The sequence below is a fragment of the Octopus sinensis genome, linkage group LG1, assembly GCF_006345805.1.
Source record: "Octopus sinensis linkage group LG1, ASM634580v1, whole genome shotgun sequence".
Classification (NCBI taxonomy): domain Eukaryota; kingdom Metazoa; phylum Mollusca; class Cephalopoda; order Octopoda; family Octopodidae; genus Octopus; species Octopus sinensis.
This window is the reverse complement of record NC_042997.1, coordinates 157,032,150-157,051,222: the sequence shown is the minus strand read 5'-3', so window position 1 is coordinate 157,051,222 and position 19,073 is coordinate 157,032,150. Positions and strand designations below refer to the sequence as shown.

General features: G+C 39.7%; 1 protein-coding gene across 5 annotated transcripts in view; it reads left to right on the top strand.

The window, feature by feature from the left end:
• The first annotated feature begins 8,383 nt into the window (after window positions 1-8,383).
• Window positions 8,384-19,073, top strand: part of LOC115218858 (sodium-independent sulfate anion transporter) — a 167,045-nt gene continuing 156,355 nt past the window's right edge. Inside the window, exons 1-2 of one of the 5 annotated variants that reach the window (XM_036505897.1) lie at window positions 15,193-15,414; window positions 17,139-17,140. Coding sequence is in view for 1 of the 5 variants with exons in the window: in XM_036505901.1 (XP_036361794.1) it covers window positions 15,380-15,416 (37 nt within the window). In the remaining 4 variants the exon portion in view is untranslated. Of the gene's footprint in view, window positions 8,403-15,187; window positions 15,417-17,138; window positions 17,141-19,073 lie in introns of those variants that run through there. The other 4 variants (XM_036505890.1, XR_005000640.1, XM_036505885.1 and 1 more) reach the window with 4 other exon arrangements.

Genomic DNA, 19,073 nt, shown 5'->3' with positions numbered 1-19,073 from the left:
TGTGTGTGTGTGTGTGTGTGTGTGTGGTGTGTGTGTGTGTGTGTGAGAGAGAGAGAGAGAGAGAGAGAGAGAGTTGTGCGCGCACGTATCTGTGTTTGTCCCACCACTACCGTTTGACAGAAGGCGCAATGGCCCAGTGGTTAGGGCAGTGGACTCGCGGTCGTAGGATCGCGGTTTCGATTCCCAGACTTGGCGTTGTAAGTGTTTATTGAGCGAAAACACCTAAAGCTCCACGAGGCTCCAGCAGGGAGTAGTAGCGAACCCTGCTGTACTCTTTCACAACTTTCTCTCACTCTTTCTTCCTGTTTCTGTTGTACCTGTATTTCAAAGGGCCAGCCTTGTCACACTCTGTGTCACGCTGAATCTCCCCAAGAACTACGCTAAAGGTATACGTGTCTGTAGAGTGCACAGCCACTTGCACGTTAATTTCACGAGCAGGCTGTTCCGTTGAGCGAGTCAACTGGAACCTTCGTCGTCGTAACCGACGGAGTGCCACGACCGTTTGACAACCGGTGTTTGTTTGTGTCCCCAGAACTTAATAGTTCGGCAAAAAAAACTGACAACTAAGTACAAGACTCTAACTGCCGACGACCGCTCGGTTCAAAGTCTCTCTTGACCAGAAATGGCCTGAACTCTTTGCATGAACACCACCCTGTACATAACTCCATGTCCCCCTACATGGCCTTGCTTTTTGCTTTTTGAGCCAAAAAATTAACTTAACTTAAAACAAATACTGGAATCGAGCTGTTTGACTAAACCCAACAAAGCGATGCTCCAGTATGACCGCAACCCAATTATGTGTATATATGTGTCTGTGTGTAGGTGTGTTTGAGTGTATACACACACACACACACATTTTTTTATTGAATATATGCCATGCATTAATCTATATTAATGGTTGAAGTTTTCCTTTTTTAAAAATTTTGCTCGCTGTAATTCTGTCCCTTGGGGAAAATGGCTTTTGAAGAGTTGGCGAAGTGTGATGTATGAATGCGTTGAGAGGGTGATCGACAGCTAATAAAAATAAGGTTGAATTGCTTGCCATATGGCTGAGGTTGTTTGAAATTTAGAGCATTGCTAATATCATTCTCAACACATATTCATTAATATTATTCCTGCACCTAATTCGGAACAATACACAGATATTCCAAACATATTTGATTTCCTTCCTTACTTTCAAACCTAGCCTCTACCAATCTATCACTGTTTGACCACAGCCAAAACACGACTATCCGTAAGTGACCAACCTACTAAGACACAGCCCTCTTGGTGGATACGGCCCGTCAAAATCAGCTCTGCCATTTTTGCACGCATGGATCAGTAGTTAGAGCATTGGGCTTACAATCATGAGGTAGTGAGTTTGATTCCCGGATCAGGCTGTTGCGACATTATTGGTGCCAAGCTGTATTGGCCTTTGCCTTTCTCTTGGATAACATCAGAGGTGTGGAGAGCAGATGCTGGTATGCATGGGCAACTACTAGTTTTTCACAAACAACCTTGCCCTGACCTGTGCTTCGGAGAGGAACTTTGTAGGTTCAATCCCATGGTTATTCATGACCGAAGGAGGTTTTTACCCTTATCCTTAGCAGAAATGTACTTCACCTGTGACCCATCAGAAAATCCGAAAGAGACAACCAAAACCGTTCTATTAAACATATCTCTTCATATTCTTCATCCCTTACACAACCAAATATTATAACACCAAAGCATGTAAATGGTTCACAAGGAGCTACAATGAAAGAGTAAAAAATACTAGCGACACAAGAAAAAAATCCTCAAACTCTACTGAGTAGTTTTTTGCCCTGCAAAGTTAGTAAAGGTCTTTTTGACACGAGACCAAAAAGAGCTGCTGCAATTTGAGACGCAGTAAAGTATGCACGTTGTTCAATGCACAAAATGTCTTTTTTGCTTTATTGATAAGCAGTCTTCAATGCACTGCAGTTCCTTATACTAAACCAAGCAAAATACGTTTAAAATAAAATGAGCTTCTTTCAACCGTTAGCTTAAAATTCAAGACAATCTCAGCTTTCCAAGAGTTTGCTTATTCAGCAATTCTCACTCGATAGAAAAGAAAATATTTTTTTTTATTAGCTTGTCGATGAAACGAATATCTGTGATGCTCATGCCTTTCCTAAAAACATTAGTAACATATGAATAAATTAACCGATAAAATGTTTCCCCTAATGTCGGAGATGCGCGGTTTCGGTTCCCAGACCGGGCGTTGTGTGTGTTTATTGAGCGAAAACACCTAAAAGCTCCACGATGCTCCGGCAGTGGGTGGTTGTGACTCCTGTTGTACTCTTTCGCCACAACTTTCTCTCACTCTCTCTTCCTGTTTCCTTAGTAACTCTGCGATGGATTGGCGTCCCGTCCAGCTGCGGGGAACACATACGCCACAGAAACCGGGAAACCGGGCACACGAGCCTGGCTAGGCTTGAAAATGGCGACGTTAAGAGATAGATAGGTTTGTATCCCATCATTGGGTCTGTCGCTATTTTCTGACTGGGGTTGGTGTTTATTATTAGTGTTGCAATGAAGAGAAATATCATCTATCACGGAAAGGAAAATGGGTCGCGTCAGCTCAGCTATGTGGGAGCTTATCATCTGTTCTGCAGCATTTGGTACTTAGTTCTGGTAACATTAACAGAGGAAGCTGTAGTTCTGGTGATTACGCATGATATTGGCATAATGTAGATTTCTAACGGAAATATGATTCGAGAGTTGCGAAAATGTGACGTTTGGGAATCGGCTTGAAGGCTTGAAATAAGTGCTCTTATGCACGCATATATAAATAAATAAATATATATATAATATATATATATAATATATATATATATATATATATATATATATATATATATATATACATATACATATACATATACACATACATATATATACATACATATATATATACATATATATATATATATATATATATATATATATATATATATATATATATATATATATAGACACGCACAATATTATGTGGATGTATAATATATAATATCATATATCCACGTATTTACATTTAAGCTTACATGCATATGTATTCATAAATACATCATCATCATTATACCAAGCTGGTATGGGGTTGATTAGTTATTATAGACAGTTATTCTTATTTGGAGTTACAGTCCTTCTAGGTGGAAAAGAGACCACTTCTCGAGTGTACACTCAAATTTTTGCCTTGTTTCTACTGCTTGAAGTCCTTCTTAATAATAACCGATTTTCAGAATTTACTAGATACATCTTAACGTGAAGCCAGTATTCGAGGAATTATCATCTCCTCAACAAGACAAAACTGATGGATCCTTCCAATTCTTCATTGTCTTTATTTATTATTTATTCGTCAACGATTTCACAGAGTGTACTAGATGCATTTTACCTTGGTACCAATGCTATTGTAGTTACTTTTCACCCTGCTAGACAAAATGGATCCCGACTGTTCAATGTTGTCCCCCTTCGCAACAGTCAATTTGATTAACAGAGTGAGTAGAAGGAAGGGAGATAATAAGTGAAAAGCGAAAAATGAAGTAACAGCATGAAGTGTTAGATAAAAATGATTAAAGCAACAGCGTGGAAGAGGAGAGAGAAGGAAACAGTGCTCGGAGGGGTAATGGAAGAGAAAGCAATGGCAGAGCGTAATATCAAGGCATTATGGCAAGGCTAATTGGAAAGCAAGGGAAAGATATTTGCAAAAATTGATGATGGTAAAAGTGTGATAGATGTCAAAATAATATGATCCGTGAGAGGGAGATCGATGATTAGCAGCACAAAAGGTACCTAAAATATTGCATATATTCCAAGTCTTCTCGGTTTCCTCTCTTTTATAAGTGCCATTATACAGTCGTCATTCTCTATATTCATACACCTGTCCTCTTCTACATCCATCACATATCTACTTTCTTGCATCATACCAAGCTGGTATGGGGTTGATTTTTCTTAGGTTTTCTCTCAGTTCTTTCGTCGTTCGTACATACTCTTACTCTTTTTTACTCGTTTACTTGTTTCAGTCATTTGACTGCGGTCATGCTGGAGCACCGCCTTTAGTCGAGCAAATCTACCCCGGGACTTATTCTTTGTAAGCCCAGTACTTATTCTATCGTCTCTTTTGCCGAACCGCTAAGTGACGGGGACGTAAACACACCAGCATAGGTTGTCAAGCAATACTAGGGGGGCAAACACAGACACACAAACACACACACACACACACATACATATATATATATATATTGATATGGAGGTCAGTTGAGAAACAGAGTGCTTGTGGCCTGGTTTCGTGGTTTGGCGCCAGGCAGACGGATAAAGCCTTTGTCCTGTCGGTTTCTGGAGAGATTAATGGGTTTGGAAGAGACATCTGACCCTTTTCCGGTCAGGGAAAGTTTAAGAAACCACCCTTTAAAATGCGACCAGCTGGGTTAGTTTGGCAGTTCTGCCTGAGACAGTGAGATGGCAACAAGTCAGTTCTGCCCGAGACAGTGAGATGGCAACAGGTCAGTTCTGCCTGAGACAGTGAATTGGCAAAAGACGGCAGTGATACGGACGGTCAGCCAAGAAGGTTGCGATGGCGAGAGGCAACGACAACGTTGAGAAAGACAGACAGTGAATGTGAGAGATGACAAGCGAGAGGATGACAACGTTGAGAAAGACAGACAGATAGCATTGGGGACATGTAGAGCGAAAGAGAGAGATTACGGCGTGAAGGCATTGGCTATTGTAGTAGGAGCTTGTAACGGTATGTTTTGATGTGAAATGCAAAAAAAAAGAATAGTGAAAAAAAAGAAAGAAGGAAAAGAGGAAGAAAAGAAATGAAATTATAAAGAACATTGTGAATTGTGTTAAAGAGGAAGGAAAAAAAGAAAGAGAAAGACTTTAATGTAGAACATTGATCCGAACTGTATTGCACTGAACATTTGTTTCGATTGCTTCGGACGTTCTGTATCGTGCATGCCTTTGATTGTTTTCGAACGACGTGTTATGTTTAAATGATTTTGTTGTTTTCTTTTTAATTCTGTTTCATGTTATTTTCTTTAACGTATCTGCTATGTATCACATTTTATTTGATGTCGTAATAATTGTATAAACTGTTCTTAAACGTAAGCAATTGCCTTCCGCTGTCTCTCTATCTCTTCCTCCTGTTGTTGTTATCTCCGGTCACCGGTGTTCGAGTTCGCTGCCGTCCCCCACCACAGTTTTCTCTCTGTGGCGGATTCCCGGTTCGACTGAGCCTAGTCAATCGTCGTCGCTCGACTTAGTAGGGTCCCGGGTTCGAGTTTGAGCGACGGCAGGTTCGTAACAATATATATATATATATATATATATATAATATATATATATATATATACGACAGGCTTCTTCCAGTTTCCGTCTACCAAATCCACTCATAAGGCTTTGGTCAGCCCGGGGCTATAGCAGAAGACACTTGCCCAAGATGTCACGCAGTGGGACTGAACCCGGAACCATGTGGTTGTTTAGCAAGCTACTTACCACACAGCCACTCCTGCGCCTTATATTCTTTTTTATCCAGGGAAGCATACTCACTACATTTCTTTCCAGTGTTCACAAATCCATTCCATTCAAAACCTACGTTCAATTCCCTTAAAATATATACAAGCATCATACAATCTACTTTTTATTTAAATGCAAAAGCCTGTAGCGACACTCCGGCTAGATTAGAACCACCTCGCTCATATTCCCATTTTCGAACCACGACTTGATTATATTTCGATAAAAAGCAGGATCAGCTCTTTGAACCTAATTATATAGCCATAAAATGCATGAACGCCCATGTAAAGGTTCTCGACCAATCAATATCAGCCAATATATAATAATTTAGGGTAATAGACTTGAAAAAACGTTGCGTAAATTCCCGCCAAATTGTATATCCGAAGGTTCTAGAAGATTTGCTAGGGTTTATAAAAAGTAGAAGTACTGAATCCTTGAGTACAGCTAACTCAGACAATATACGAAACTATTTCGCTTTCCTTCATGTTTTTGCATAACATACTTTGTATACAATTGTAGTGACGCTATCCAGCAGCGCGCGCGCGCGCAACGCCCTCTCGCGCATGCGCGAAGACCGGAAGAAGGGAAAGATGATGTGGCATTTAGCTGATAGGCAAGGGAGCGTAAACCCTTGACCAGAAAGGGTACAGGGAGACGCATAGCAGCAGTGAGCAGAATGACTTGAGGCACAGCGACCGAAGGGAAAGCACGTATTTTCATACGTGTGATCAACTAATCCCCGTAGCAGTCTGATAGAAGGCTACCCACACCAAATTGTTGCTGACGCGTATTTTCTTCGCTCTCTAAGGACGCCATATTTGACCAGCTCTGTTTTGATGCTGAACTACTTGTAAGTTTCTTACAAGCGTTAAAGTTCAGCCTTGCCACATCCAAATACCAAGTGGAACCAAATATACCACCTTAGTTCTATCTGTTATAAGAACAATAAAGAGTATATATTTTTACTGTTGCGTTTTGAGTTCTTTGACTGGTAGAATCTGGAAATTTAAGCAACGGAAATTGGAATGCACCAGTTGCACCCTAAAAGTGCAAGAAGCAACCTATTCCCGTTACACAATTCTCGACAACAGGAAATCAACTTTGTATTGTAATGCCGAATATATACATATTATATACATGTAAATATTGTTTTGTTTATGCCTTATTCTGTTTATAATAACTAAACATCCTTGGAGTAGTTGAACACAAGAAAGTGCATGAAGATCCTACTCTCATTGAACGACTTGAAAGCTGCACACTAATAACAACAAGTGCATAAGTGCATGGAAAAGTACTAATGGTGCTGTAGCAGGAGGGGTACGATTAGTAATCAATGGTTTGGCAGAGAAAGCATTGGCCGAAGTAATACCTATTTCTTTACTACCCACAAGGGACTAAACACAGAGGGGACAAACAAGGACAGACAAACGGATTAAGTCGATTATATCGACCCCAATGTGTAACTGGTACTTAATTTATCGACCCGAAGTAATACCACTAAATGACAGAATAGTCACGGATTCGACCAAAAGAACTGAATCGTCAGCATATAGGAGTTTCCTAAAACAGGCGGTCTTAGACTCCTTGGTTATGGCTTGGGGAATTATAATGAACAAAAGAGACTGACAAATGAGGTTACCTTGACACTAAATTAATCGATATTCATTATTAACATTTTAAACTCTGACCTTGCTGTCTGCCTCTGTGCAGGGGTTGTGCAATTCTCACTCGTCGCTCTTAAACGCGTTATTTCATATGCCTCTATGAGATTACAGAATGTGGAACCTTGTCAAAGACTTTCTCGAGGTCTACTGATAGACATTTACTTGTGGCACATTATTTTTCCTGTGAGTGTCTCATAAGGAAGATGACATCAATAGCATTTCATCCTTGTACAAAAAATAAACTGCTTCTCGCCTAGTTTAATTCTCTTCCTAATCAATTGAGCTATAACACCGTAACTTTTATGTATGTATACAGACACCCGCCCGCCAAAGTAGCATTCCTATATTTACATGCGTCTGCATGCATGTATGTGCGTACATACTGTGTGTGTGTGTGTATGTGTGTGTGTGTGTGTGTGTGACAGAGAGAGGGGGAGAGAAAAAGAAAGAGAGAGAGAGATGAGGAGTAACCGAAAATGGTATTAGTTTGTAAGTTAGAATTCAATGGCAGGAAGTAAAACTACTTAATCGTGTCAAAGCAATCATAGTGACTAACTGTCACACCGTTTGTTTTTTTTTTACTTTTTATTTATGTAATTTTTTTTCAAAACTTATTTGTTGTAAGCGACAACATTTTTTTATCGGTAGCTTTGAGTGACAAATAATGACCGATGCATATTTTATTTACTGACACCGAAAACATAAGGGAACTTCGGTGTCGTCACCTAACTTATTAGAAATAGGTACGAAACTCATGTCACCATACCCAACTATCTTAAAAAAATAAGGACACGTTGAATAATGTTGTCTTGTAAGCGAAAGGTCTGAAGGAACGATGGTATGTCCTCTCTGTGTTTAGCCCCTTGAGGGCAGTAAAAAAATAGGTATGATCATGACTGGAACACATTTGATTACATGTTTGACCATCCAGACATAACCTCGGGTTAAATAAAAGCGATGGGCGAGGCTAGACATTGCCCAATAGTGGCGTTATTCCCACTTTCATTTTCTGATAATGAAATCAAATATGATAGTAACCAGAATCGGGGAGTCTATCTTGTACTTTGACTGGGGAAATTTAATCTAAGCCAGTGAACCAGGAAACAAATATGCGAATCAACAAGGAAGCTGCACAGTGTCATTTGACTAGTAACCAAATGTACAGCACATTTTATCGCAGTTGATCCTCAACCAGTACGCCAGTTTTCTTCAAAATATAATATTAAGGTCACTTGAAAAACAAATTATTTATGATTTTATTATTATTCAAATATCTTAAACATAACTAGGTAAGCAAATTGTTTTCTATATATTTATTGCCCGAAAGTTTCCATGCGAAGTGTACAAGTGATCTTTTTTTTTTTAATTAATTTCCACCGCACGACGAAATCAAAATCAGTTGAGGATCATCACTTAACCGTCTTAAACAAGTGAAGGAGTCATTTGACATCATAGTCTTCTTCACGTTTTTTCCTTGAGGCTGGCCAGATTGGAGCAATCTCAAGAATAATCAGCCGAAATTGCGAGGATAATCTGGTTCTTGACTGTAGATAGAAAGCTTCGAATGACCCGTCCTTGTTTTCTTTATATCGTCTATCTGGATGCTTTGTTGTCCCTTTTTGTATCACCTAGTTGTCCGGAAGTTTTGCGTTCTTGTCCCATTATGTATTATATATATATACATATATATATATATATACTAGCAGTAATACTTGTCGTTGTTCGGGTAATTACTTTTACTCTTTCTCGGGAACCACATTCAAAGTATTATTAAATGCAGTAATCGCAGTTCGCCTATCACGGTTTATTATTTGAGTTTACGATGATTCCTCTGTGGTGTTGTCTTATGGCCGCGGCCTTCGGGCTAAAACATTTTTAAGGATTTAAGTACAATACTGTTTCTACTTCGCGAATTTTCACCTATCGCGGTGGCTTTTGGAACGTAACACCTGCGATAATAGAGGGATTACTGTATATATATTTCTTTACTACCCACAAGGGGCCAAACACAGAGGGGACAAACAAGGACAGACAAAGGGATTAAGTCGATTATATCGACCCCAGTGCGTAACTGGTACTTATTTAATCGACCCCGAAAGGATGAAAAGCAAAGTCGACCTCGGCGGAATTTGAACTCAGAACGTAACGGTAGACGAAATACGGCTACGCATTTCACTTGGCGTGCTAACGTTTCTGCCAGCTCGCCGCCTTGTATTACTGTATATAATTTACTCCTCCTATATGTGTGTATTTTATAACAAAACAACGTAATAATTGAAGTAGAAAAAGATCAGTTCCATACACGAACTTCTGTTTGTTTATTATATGACAATAATAAGTGAGTTGTATGTGTTTTTTATTTATCAATTCACTAATGGCGATTATATAATACACTTCATTTAAATAGGTAGTTTATTCATTCTTGAATGTAATGAAAGTAATGGCAAATTGAGTTATTGAAGTATTCATGTTGCATTAAGAGTAAATATTTCTTGATAAACAATGATTTTTTGTTTTATTTTGGGTGCATAAGCAAAAAGATTTGCTTTTGTTCCTACACGTGCTGCACCTACATAAAGCTGGTCATATGAAAAACATGGTTCTTCAAGTTGTAATCCAGCATCTTTTAATGTTTGGCCCTAACTTTTATTAATGCTCATGGCAAAAGAAACTCGGATAGAAAACTATAACCGTTTAAATTGGAATGGGACATTAGATTGTATAACTGGTATGCGAGGAATGAAGACTGTCTCAAATTTACCGCAGCCAGTGAGAATATTTACTGTGTGGTAAGTAGCTTGCTTACGAACCACATGGTTCCGGGTTCAGTTCCACTGCATGGCACCTTGGGCAAGTGTCTTCTACTATAGCCTCGGGCCGACCAAACCCTTGTAGACGGAAACTGAAAGAAGCCCGTCGTATATATGTATATATTTATATGTATGTGTGTGTATGTGTTTGTGTGTTTGTGTGTCTGTGTTTGTCCTCCACCCCCAGCCCCCAGCATCGCTTGACAACCAATGCTGGTGTGTCTACGTCCCCGTCACTTAGCGGTTCGGCAAAAGAGACCGATAGAATAAGTACTAGGCTTACAAAGAATAAGTCCTGGGGTCGATTTGCTCGACTAAAGGCGGTGCTCCAGCATGGCCGCAGTCAAATGACTGAAACAAGTAAAAGAGTAAAAGAGTGAAGAGAATGCAGTTCCTCATAAGTCCGTGCACAATTAGTCTCGTATCACTGCGTAATTTTGGTTGAGACAAATTACGCAATAGCATAATAGGAGTCCCTTTTTTCAGCTAAAGACAAAGAGGAGCTGTACCCGGTGGCTCTAGTGAGTTCAAAAATTCGATGGGGTAGTTAACTCTATCCTGATCATCAACAACACTGACAATTGAGTTATAAGTGAATACTTCTCCTCAAAGTTTATTCAATAGCATATTAATTCTATTTACAGCAACATTTTTTTGGAGCCAGGATAGCTCACTCACAGATCCAGTTTGTATTGTTGTAATTATGAAGAAGATTCGGAAAGATTTCAGCAACCACATCAGCTGAATTATATATTGTATTGAGTGTAAGAAACTGCTCTTGATGAATTACAATACTCCCTTCACCGAATTTCAAAAGCTGCTCTGCAAATAGTTCAGTTGATTGAACTTGGCTGGCTGGTTGGTTGGCTGGCCTGGTCTTGGCTGGCTGGCTGGAAACTGGCCTGGGCTGGCTGGCTGGCCCGGTTTTGGATACCTTGCTGCTCCTGGACTTGGCTTGCTGACTGGAAAATGGCCTAGGCCTTGGCTGGTTGGCTGGCCCAGTTTTGGATACCTGGCTGGTCCTGCCATTGGCTTCATGGCTGACCTGGCTTGGCTGGTTGGCTGGCCCGGTTTTGGATACCTGGCTGGTCCTGCAATTGGCTTGCTGGCTGACCTGGCCTTGGCTGGTTGGCTGGCCCGGTTTTGGATACCTGGCTGGTCCTGGACTTGGCTTGCTGGCTGGCCTTGGCTGGTTGGCTGGCCCGGTTTGGATACCTGGCTGGCCCTGGTCCTGGCTTGCTGGCTGGCATGGCCTTGGTTGGCTGGCCCGGTTTTGGATACCTGGTTGGTCCTGCCATTGGCTTCATGGCTGACCTGGCTTGGCTGGTTGGCTGGCCCGGTTTTGGATACCTGGCTGGTCCTGGACTTGGCTTGCTGGCTGACCTGGCCTTGGCTGGCTGGCTGGCCCGGTTTTGGATACCTGGCTGGTCCTGCAATTGGCTTGCTGGCTGATGCAAGCATTGTTATTATTTTTAGTGCATTGTTGTGCCATTCAAATTATTATTTATCATATTTTTTATCATTTACTTGTTTTAGTCATTAGACTGTGGCCATGTTGGAACATCTCCTTGAAGGGTTTCAGTTGAACAAATTAATTCCAACACTTGTTTTTTAAAGTCTGGTACCTATTCTATTGTGTCTGTTGCCAAACTGCTAAATTTTGCGTAGATAAACAAAGTAATACTGCTCATAACTGAGGACGCTCGATGAATGGGATGAAAGCGCTGATAAGGAATTACCCAAAATCCTAAATCCAAAAGAGAAGCACATTCTAAGTTATAGAGCAGTAGAGTAATTGAAGATAGCGATGGACGGTCTATGCAAGTTACCCTGAGTTTCACGCCCATAAAGCAGTTAACTTTACAGCGTTTCTTCAGATCCTAACGGCACGTGGCCTATGACCTCTTTTTATAGTGAAGGCAGAAATCCCTCGTATCTACTTATTGACCGTTCGGACAAATGGTTAAGCAGAAAGCAGCAGCTTTCTCAACTACTACTACAGTAGCAGGAATGACAGTACTAATGACAACAGCAGCAACTCTAACAGAAATAGCAGCATCGCTAATGATAATGCTAATGGGGATATGGAAGCACTCCATCGGTTACGACGATGAGGGTTCCGGTTGATCCGAATCAACGGAACAGCCTGCTCGTGAAATTAACGTGTAAGCACTCCACAGACACGTGTACCCTTAACGTAGTTCTCGGGTATATTCAGCGTGACACAGAGAGTGACAAGGCCGGCCCTTTGAAATACAGGTACAACAGAAACAGGAAGTAAGAGTGAGAGAAAGTTGTGGTGAAAGAGTACAGCAGGAATCACCACCGGAGCCTCGTGGAGCTTTAGGTGTTTTCGCTCAATAAACACTCACAACGCCCGGTCTGGGAATCGAAACCGCGATCCTATGACCGCGAGTCCGCTGCCCTAACCACTGGGCCATTGCGCCTCCACGATAATGCTAATAATAACAACAATAACAGCGACAACAGCAGCCGCCACCAATATAGCGCCGTAACAGCGACATCAGCAACGACGATGACTATATCAACACCACCACCGATGATGACCCTACACCAGCATTAACGACACCAACACCAGTACCAACATCAACAGCACCAATAGCAACACCAGCACCAGCAATGGAGGCGCAATGGCCTAATGGTTAAGGCAGCGGACTTGCGGTCGGAGGATTGCGGTTTCGATTCCCAGACCGGGCGTTGTGTGAATTTATTGAGCGAAAACACCTAAAGCTCCACGAGGTTCCGACAGGGGGTGGTGGCGACCCCTCTTGTACTCTTTCGCTCCAACTTTCTTGTCCCCGACTTCCTACGCAACCGCTGAGCCTGGATGCGCATTCATCCATCCGTCGATGCTCTCGGTGTCGGGGGGGTTGATCTGCTTTCTCTTCTGCGAGTCTTACGAATAGCAAAGGACCACGTTTCGGACTTCTCCCATCTTGCGAACTCTGGGACGAAGACAGTTCGCTCAACAGCCCAACAGCCAGCACCAGCAACAGCGGAAGTAGCAGTGTCAACATCAACAGAAACAGCATCGACAGTAGCAATATACGAAGATTTACCGGGGCCCCTACATCAACAGGAGCAAGAGTAGCAAGCTGTGCATAGCTGAACGGGCGAGAATATTAAGGGACTCGCTCGACCTCGAGAACATCTTAAATTCTAGGACGGAAAACTTCGGACATGCTTACACTGGAACCCACAAGCCGACAGCGTAAACCACGGATAGTGGTCTAAGGGAGACAATCCCTTGAGCTTAACCGAAAAGTCAACAAGTAACTAGGTCTTTTCTCCCTTCACTTTGAAGAGAGGTCATAGGTCACCAGCCATTAGGGTCCGAAGAAACGCTATAAAGCTTAGCGCTTTATGGACGTGAAACCCAGAGTAACCCCACAGACCAGTCATAGCTGTCTTTATTTAATTTGGTGGGCACGATGAGTTTATGCTGCTTTCTATACTTTGAGACAATGTATTTTTTTTTTACAAAGGTTCATAACCTTACAAAAACTATATCAGCTGAGCAAATGACTTCGCTAAATGCATCACAAGCATTATACTATGACCTGATCGTACTTGCAGAAAATTATTGTTGTTCTCTTTCAGCATACAAAAAGACAAATTTAGGTGGGGCAAAATGAGTAAGCCAAGATAAAATTAATTTGCTTTTTCAAATATCCAGAATTACACTTGAGAACAGACTTGTATATATCGATATACCTCTCCAAACATCAGAAAGATCAGAAATGCAAAATCAAATTAAAATATCTAGCTCATGAAAGAGAATCATGGAAAAATTGTACATGATAAGAAATTAACGAAACGCGACTAAATAAAAAAAAAACTCAACATAAAATATTCTCCATAGATTCTTCACGATCTTCTGGAGTGGCTCTCTTCCCCCATATATTTACGCACCATGCAGTGAAAGAGAATAAATTATTGAAATTAGTCATTACTCATTTTACCCCATTTTAGACGTCATTTTTTTGAAACTTGAAAAAATTATCAAATTAGACATTAGTGCGGGGAAAAAATGACTTGGAATCCAACTAAGAAAAGAATATTTAATTACAGATATTTGATTACAATTGGAAAAATTTCTTTAAAAAAGAAGTACTTGTCACCTACGTTTTGTACTCTCTAAAACTTCAACAACTATGCTGACCAATTTTTAGTCCTAAGGACGATGCACTACTTGCAATTAAAATCATATAAAACAGGTAGGGAGGGAATAACGAGAAATCAGAATCTACTAATTTTATCCGGGTTACTAATCCCCCCCCCCACCTCACCCTATATACACATTCGATGGGTACTACTAGCGAACAGTGCGCGCACTCGCTAGTTGTAAGTAGTCGATCCTACAACGACTGTTTAACCCTAAACCTAACCCTAACCTTAGTTTGTTTATAAAAATAATTTATTTACTTAGTTAAAAAAATTATTTACTTTGTTCGAAAAATATTATTTAATTTTCTTTGATATGTATTCAGCCTTGAAATACAAACATACGCGCAAGTCGTTGTAGGATCGACTACTTACGACTAGCTAGCGCGGATGCGCGAGTGCGCACACCAGGACTACTGTTCTCTAGTAGTACCCATTCGATGATCTTCTTTTAAGTTCTGTATACCACCAAATTCACTCACAAGGCTCTGGCTGGCCCGGGTATATAGTAGAAAGCACTTGCCCAAGGTGTCCGAACCCGGAACCATGTGGTTGGCAAGTAGAATTCTTACCACACGGCCACTATTTTTAAATGTAAATAAAGCAGGGTGTACTTTGAGGAAGACTTGGTTATTATTTCAAGCATGTTCATCGACTACATGAGTCCTACATTCTAGCTTGACAAATATGTCAATGATATCACAATAATATTTCCTTATTTCAAGAGAGACACTCAATGAAACAAAACAGCTGTGTGACTTCAACGCGTCTGTTGACAACAAGCTTGAAACCGAGGCAACGATTTATTACGGTGTCTATGGAAATACTGTTCCTACTAATAAAATACAATGGCATTATAGTGAAATGTATTTTCCATTAAAGGTCCTTAAATTTATTTGTATTACTTTAATTTATCTGTTTTTAGTATATATTGGTATTTTAATTATATACTTTAAGCATTAAAACTAAATCCTAATAATCTATTAAACTAAATTCAACAATAAAAACAAAACTTATCGTCACTGTGATTGGTGGGTGTGAATTTCGTGTTGTTAAGGCAGTTTGACCCGGTGACTCAATTTCAGTTTAGCAGAATATACTAGTTTCGATTTCTTTAACTAATTTCTCACTGTGAACCAAAAGAAGATCTAAATCTTCTGAACATAATTCAATAATTTACCCAAAACCTCTTTCTACCAGTATGTATGAATGTCTGAGACCAAACTGAGAAACACGCAAGAAAAGTATGTTTTTGTTTACCATTATTTTATTCATTCTACTTTATTCACACTATTTCTTTCGTGCTATTTAACTTCGGTATAAAACCTACAAATGAAAACTTACATTTACGCTTAGGTACAACCACATACACATAGGCACCTGTTATGTTTTCCCGTTGTTGTTAAATCCCATGTTAACCCTTTTCAGTATTCCTTCGCATACCCTTTGACCAAAAGCATTCCAGCCGTGACCATTCCATCTTTTTTGTTTGTTTTTCTAACACAGTGTATCGAGAACGATTCACGTTATACACAAATGAATCCTTTTGCTTATTTGTTAAGTGTTTTGTGTATGAAACGAGAGGATGGGATTTATGTGAAATTTGACAGCTATTTCTAGCAAGTTGAAAGACCACATAGGAGTTTCTCCGTTGAGTGCTATTGTGTCATCTGAGAATATATCGAGGCAAGCACTTTTCCAGAATTCTCAAAATAAATCTCGATGTTAGTGGCGGCGGAGGTAGGAAAGCTGGGCCTATGAATCTCAATTCCAATATATCCAATGAGTTTCCGCAAAATTTGCGTTTGCTTAAGTTGCATTCATAAAGATTGTGTAAGCTGAGACTAGAATAGAAAACACTTAAGTGTCACGTTATAGGATCTAACCTAGAACTACAGGATTCTAGAACAAACCTCTTGACCACTACACACACACTTATAAATGCTAACAGGAACTAACACGCCTCTTCGAGAGGTTTTCCTTCATTATTATGTAATGTTTTATATTGGTTTCAAATTTTGGCACGAGGCAAGAGGGGGTATATAGATTATATCGACTGCAGTGCTCAACTCATTTTATTGACATAACGAATTTGACGAAATGCTGCTGAGCATTTTGCCCCGGCGTGCTAACAATTCAGGTGGCTCAATATTATTACATGGCCTAGGCAGCAAGTTGGCAGAATCATTAACGTGGCGGACAAAATACATGGGTTATTTCTTCCGTCTTTGTGTTCTGAGTTCAAATTTCGCCGAGGTCGATTTTTCCTTTTATCCCTTTACCAAGTACCACTTGAGCATTGAGGTAATCAACTAGCTCGTTCTCTTAACACATAAAGCGCAACGGGCCACAATCGTTGCCGTCAGACACAGTTCGACAGGCTACGATCGTGGCCCAGATAGATGCATTTAATTTGTCACTCAAACGCTCCGATACGCCCTAGAAGACAAGATGACTAATAGTCCAACTAATGACTTTTCAGTTGATACAAAACTTGCTGCCATTATATACTAAGAGGATATTTTAACTATTTTCTGTTTTTTATGTGTGCATAGTAGTCTCATTTTCATAAAATTTGCTCAGCAGTCCATGCTATCATCATCATCATCATCATCGTCGTCGTTTAACGTTTGCTTTCCATGCTAGCATGGGTTGGACGATTTGACTGAGGGCTGGCGAAGCAGATGGCTGCACCAGGCTTCAATCTTGATCTGGCAGAGTTTCTACAGCTGGATGCCCTTCCTAACGCTTTTACATGCCACCGGCATGGGGCCAGTCAGGCAGTACTGGCAATGAACTCGCTCAAATCTTTTACACATGCCACTGGTACAGGTGCCAGTAAGGCGATGCTGGTAATGATCACGCTTGAATGGTACCTTTTACATACCACCAGAACGGAGGCCAGTTAGCCGCTGCAAGTCCCAGCACTTTATGGGTTAAAGTTTCAGACCTTGTTCCTATAGTAGAGAAGTATATTATTGCATGCTCTGTATATATAAGACAGCATTGACCAATGTGTCCTTTTCTAACTTGCAAAAAACGATTGGTCAAATAATGAAATATGAAAGAAAAACAAAGAAATTTGTGTATATAATAACTATGATCAAAATTTTAAGAAAACGGTAAGTTATAGAACAGCAAAAAACTGCTTGTACTTTATCTCCAGGCACACCTTTCACCAAGTTTACGCTCACACTTCTAGAGTCAGCTAAGGCAGCAATTCTGTTTCAGGCCAAAGCTGGTTAAGGAGAATTTCCTACCTAGTGTACATAGAATAAATAGGCCTATATGACAACAGATGTTCATACTTTTAAAGACTCTCAAAACCACATCACCATGTTAAAAGGAGCTGTCTGTGGCCATTCATTTAATACAAGAAGGTTCTTTCTTGTACAGCAGGGTTTTCCTAGGTTGTATGAGTTTGAATGTGACAACAGGATTAGTGGTGTGACATTTCATGGATTTACAATACAACCCCACCGTGACTTCTTTCTCTCGTGCCTGCATGGAATACAGCATACATTAGTGTGTGTATTTCTGCATCATTTATGTGTGCAGAGAAATGCGTTTCTGTAATTGCAATGCATATTGCTTGAATGTATGCAGAAAGATCCCGCAGGTATACAACGTACATATATATTAAAAAATTTAAATGATTGTCAGCTGTTGTTGATCAATATTTCTCCATTTTCTTTTTATTTTATATATATATATAATATATATATATATATATATATATATATATATATATATATATATATATATACGAGAAAGAAGCAACAAGAATGGATTAGTTTTTAGTACAATTGTTTCATACAAAGACAGGCTTTATTAAAAGTTGCAATAAAGCCTGTCTTAATAAAAACTTTTAATAAAGCCTGTCTTTGTATGAAACAATTGTACTAAAAACTAATCCATTCTTGTTGCTTCTTTCTCGTTTATAATCACCCCACATTACTGTATGGTTAACACCATATAGTTTTCTGGTGCATCTAAGTTAAGTACCACATTCAAGTAAATTCATTGGAATTGACTTGAATCTTAATTGCTTTTACTGTATATATATATATTACTCTTTTACTTGTTTCAGTCATTTGACTGTGGCCATGCTGGAGCACCGCCTTTAGTCGAGCAAATCGACCCCGGGACTTATTCTTTGTAAGCCCAGTACTTATCCTATCGGTCTTTTTTGCCGAACCGCTAAGTGACGGGGACGTAAACACACCAGCATCGGTTGTCAAGCAATGCTAGGGGGACAAACACAAACACACACATACATATATATATATATATATATATATATATATATATATATATATACACATACATATATACGACAGGCTTCTTTCAGTTTCTGTCTACCAAATCCATTCACAAGGCATTGGTCAGCCCGGGGCTATAGCAGAAGACACTTGCCCAAGATGCCACGCAGTGGGACTGAACCCAGAACTATGTGGTTGGTTAGCAAGCTACTTACCACACAGCCACTCCTGCGCCTTAAATATAAGAGAGTTACCGCTAAGTGGTTAACTCTAGTGCTAAAAATGGTATTATTAAATTAATATCTAATTTTTCACCCTCATTTATGAATTTTTATATATATATATATATATATATATATATACCAAGTAAGTTAGGGGTTGTGGATCCAACCCTCTAAGGGATAATACTTATCCAATATACTGTTGGTATACTACCTAAATTATTAATACACAAGTGTTTTTAATTGCAATGCAATAAACTCACTTATTGTATTAAATAAGTGAAGGTAAAGAAATATTTTACCATTAATTTATATTACAAATAAGAAAATGGAGAAACGCATTAGTTGGTTTATCAGCTTTAGAATATTAGAATGTTGTCTTATTTAATTATCAAAACTGCAACCATAATAACATACATA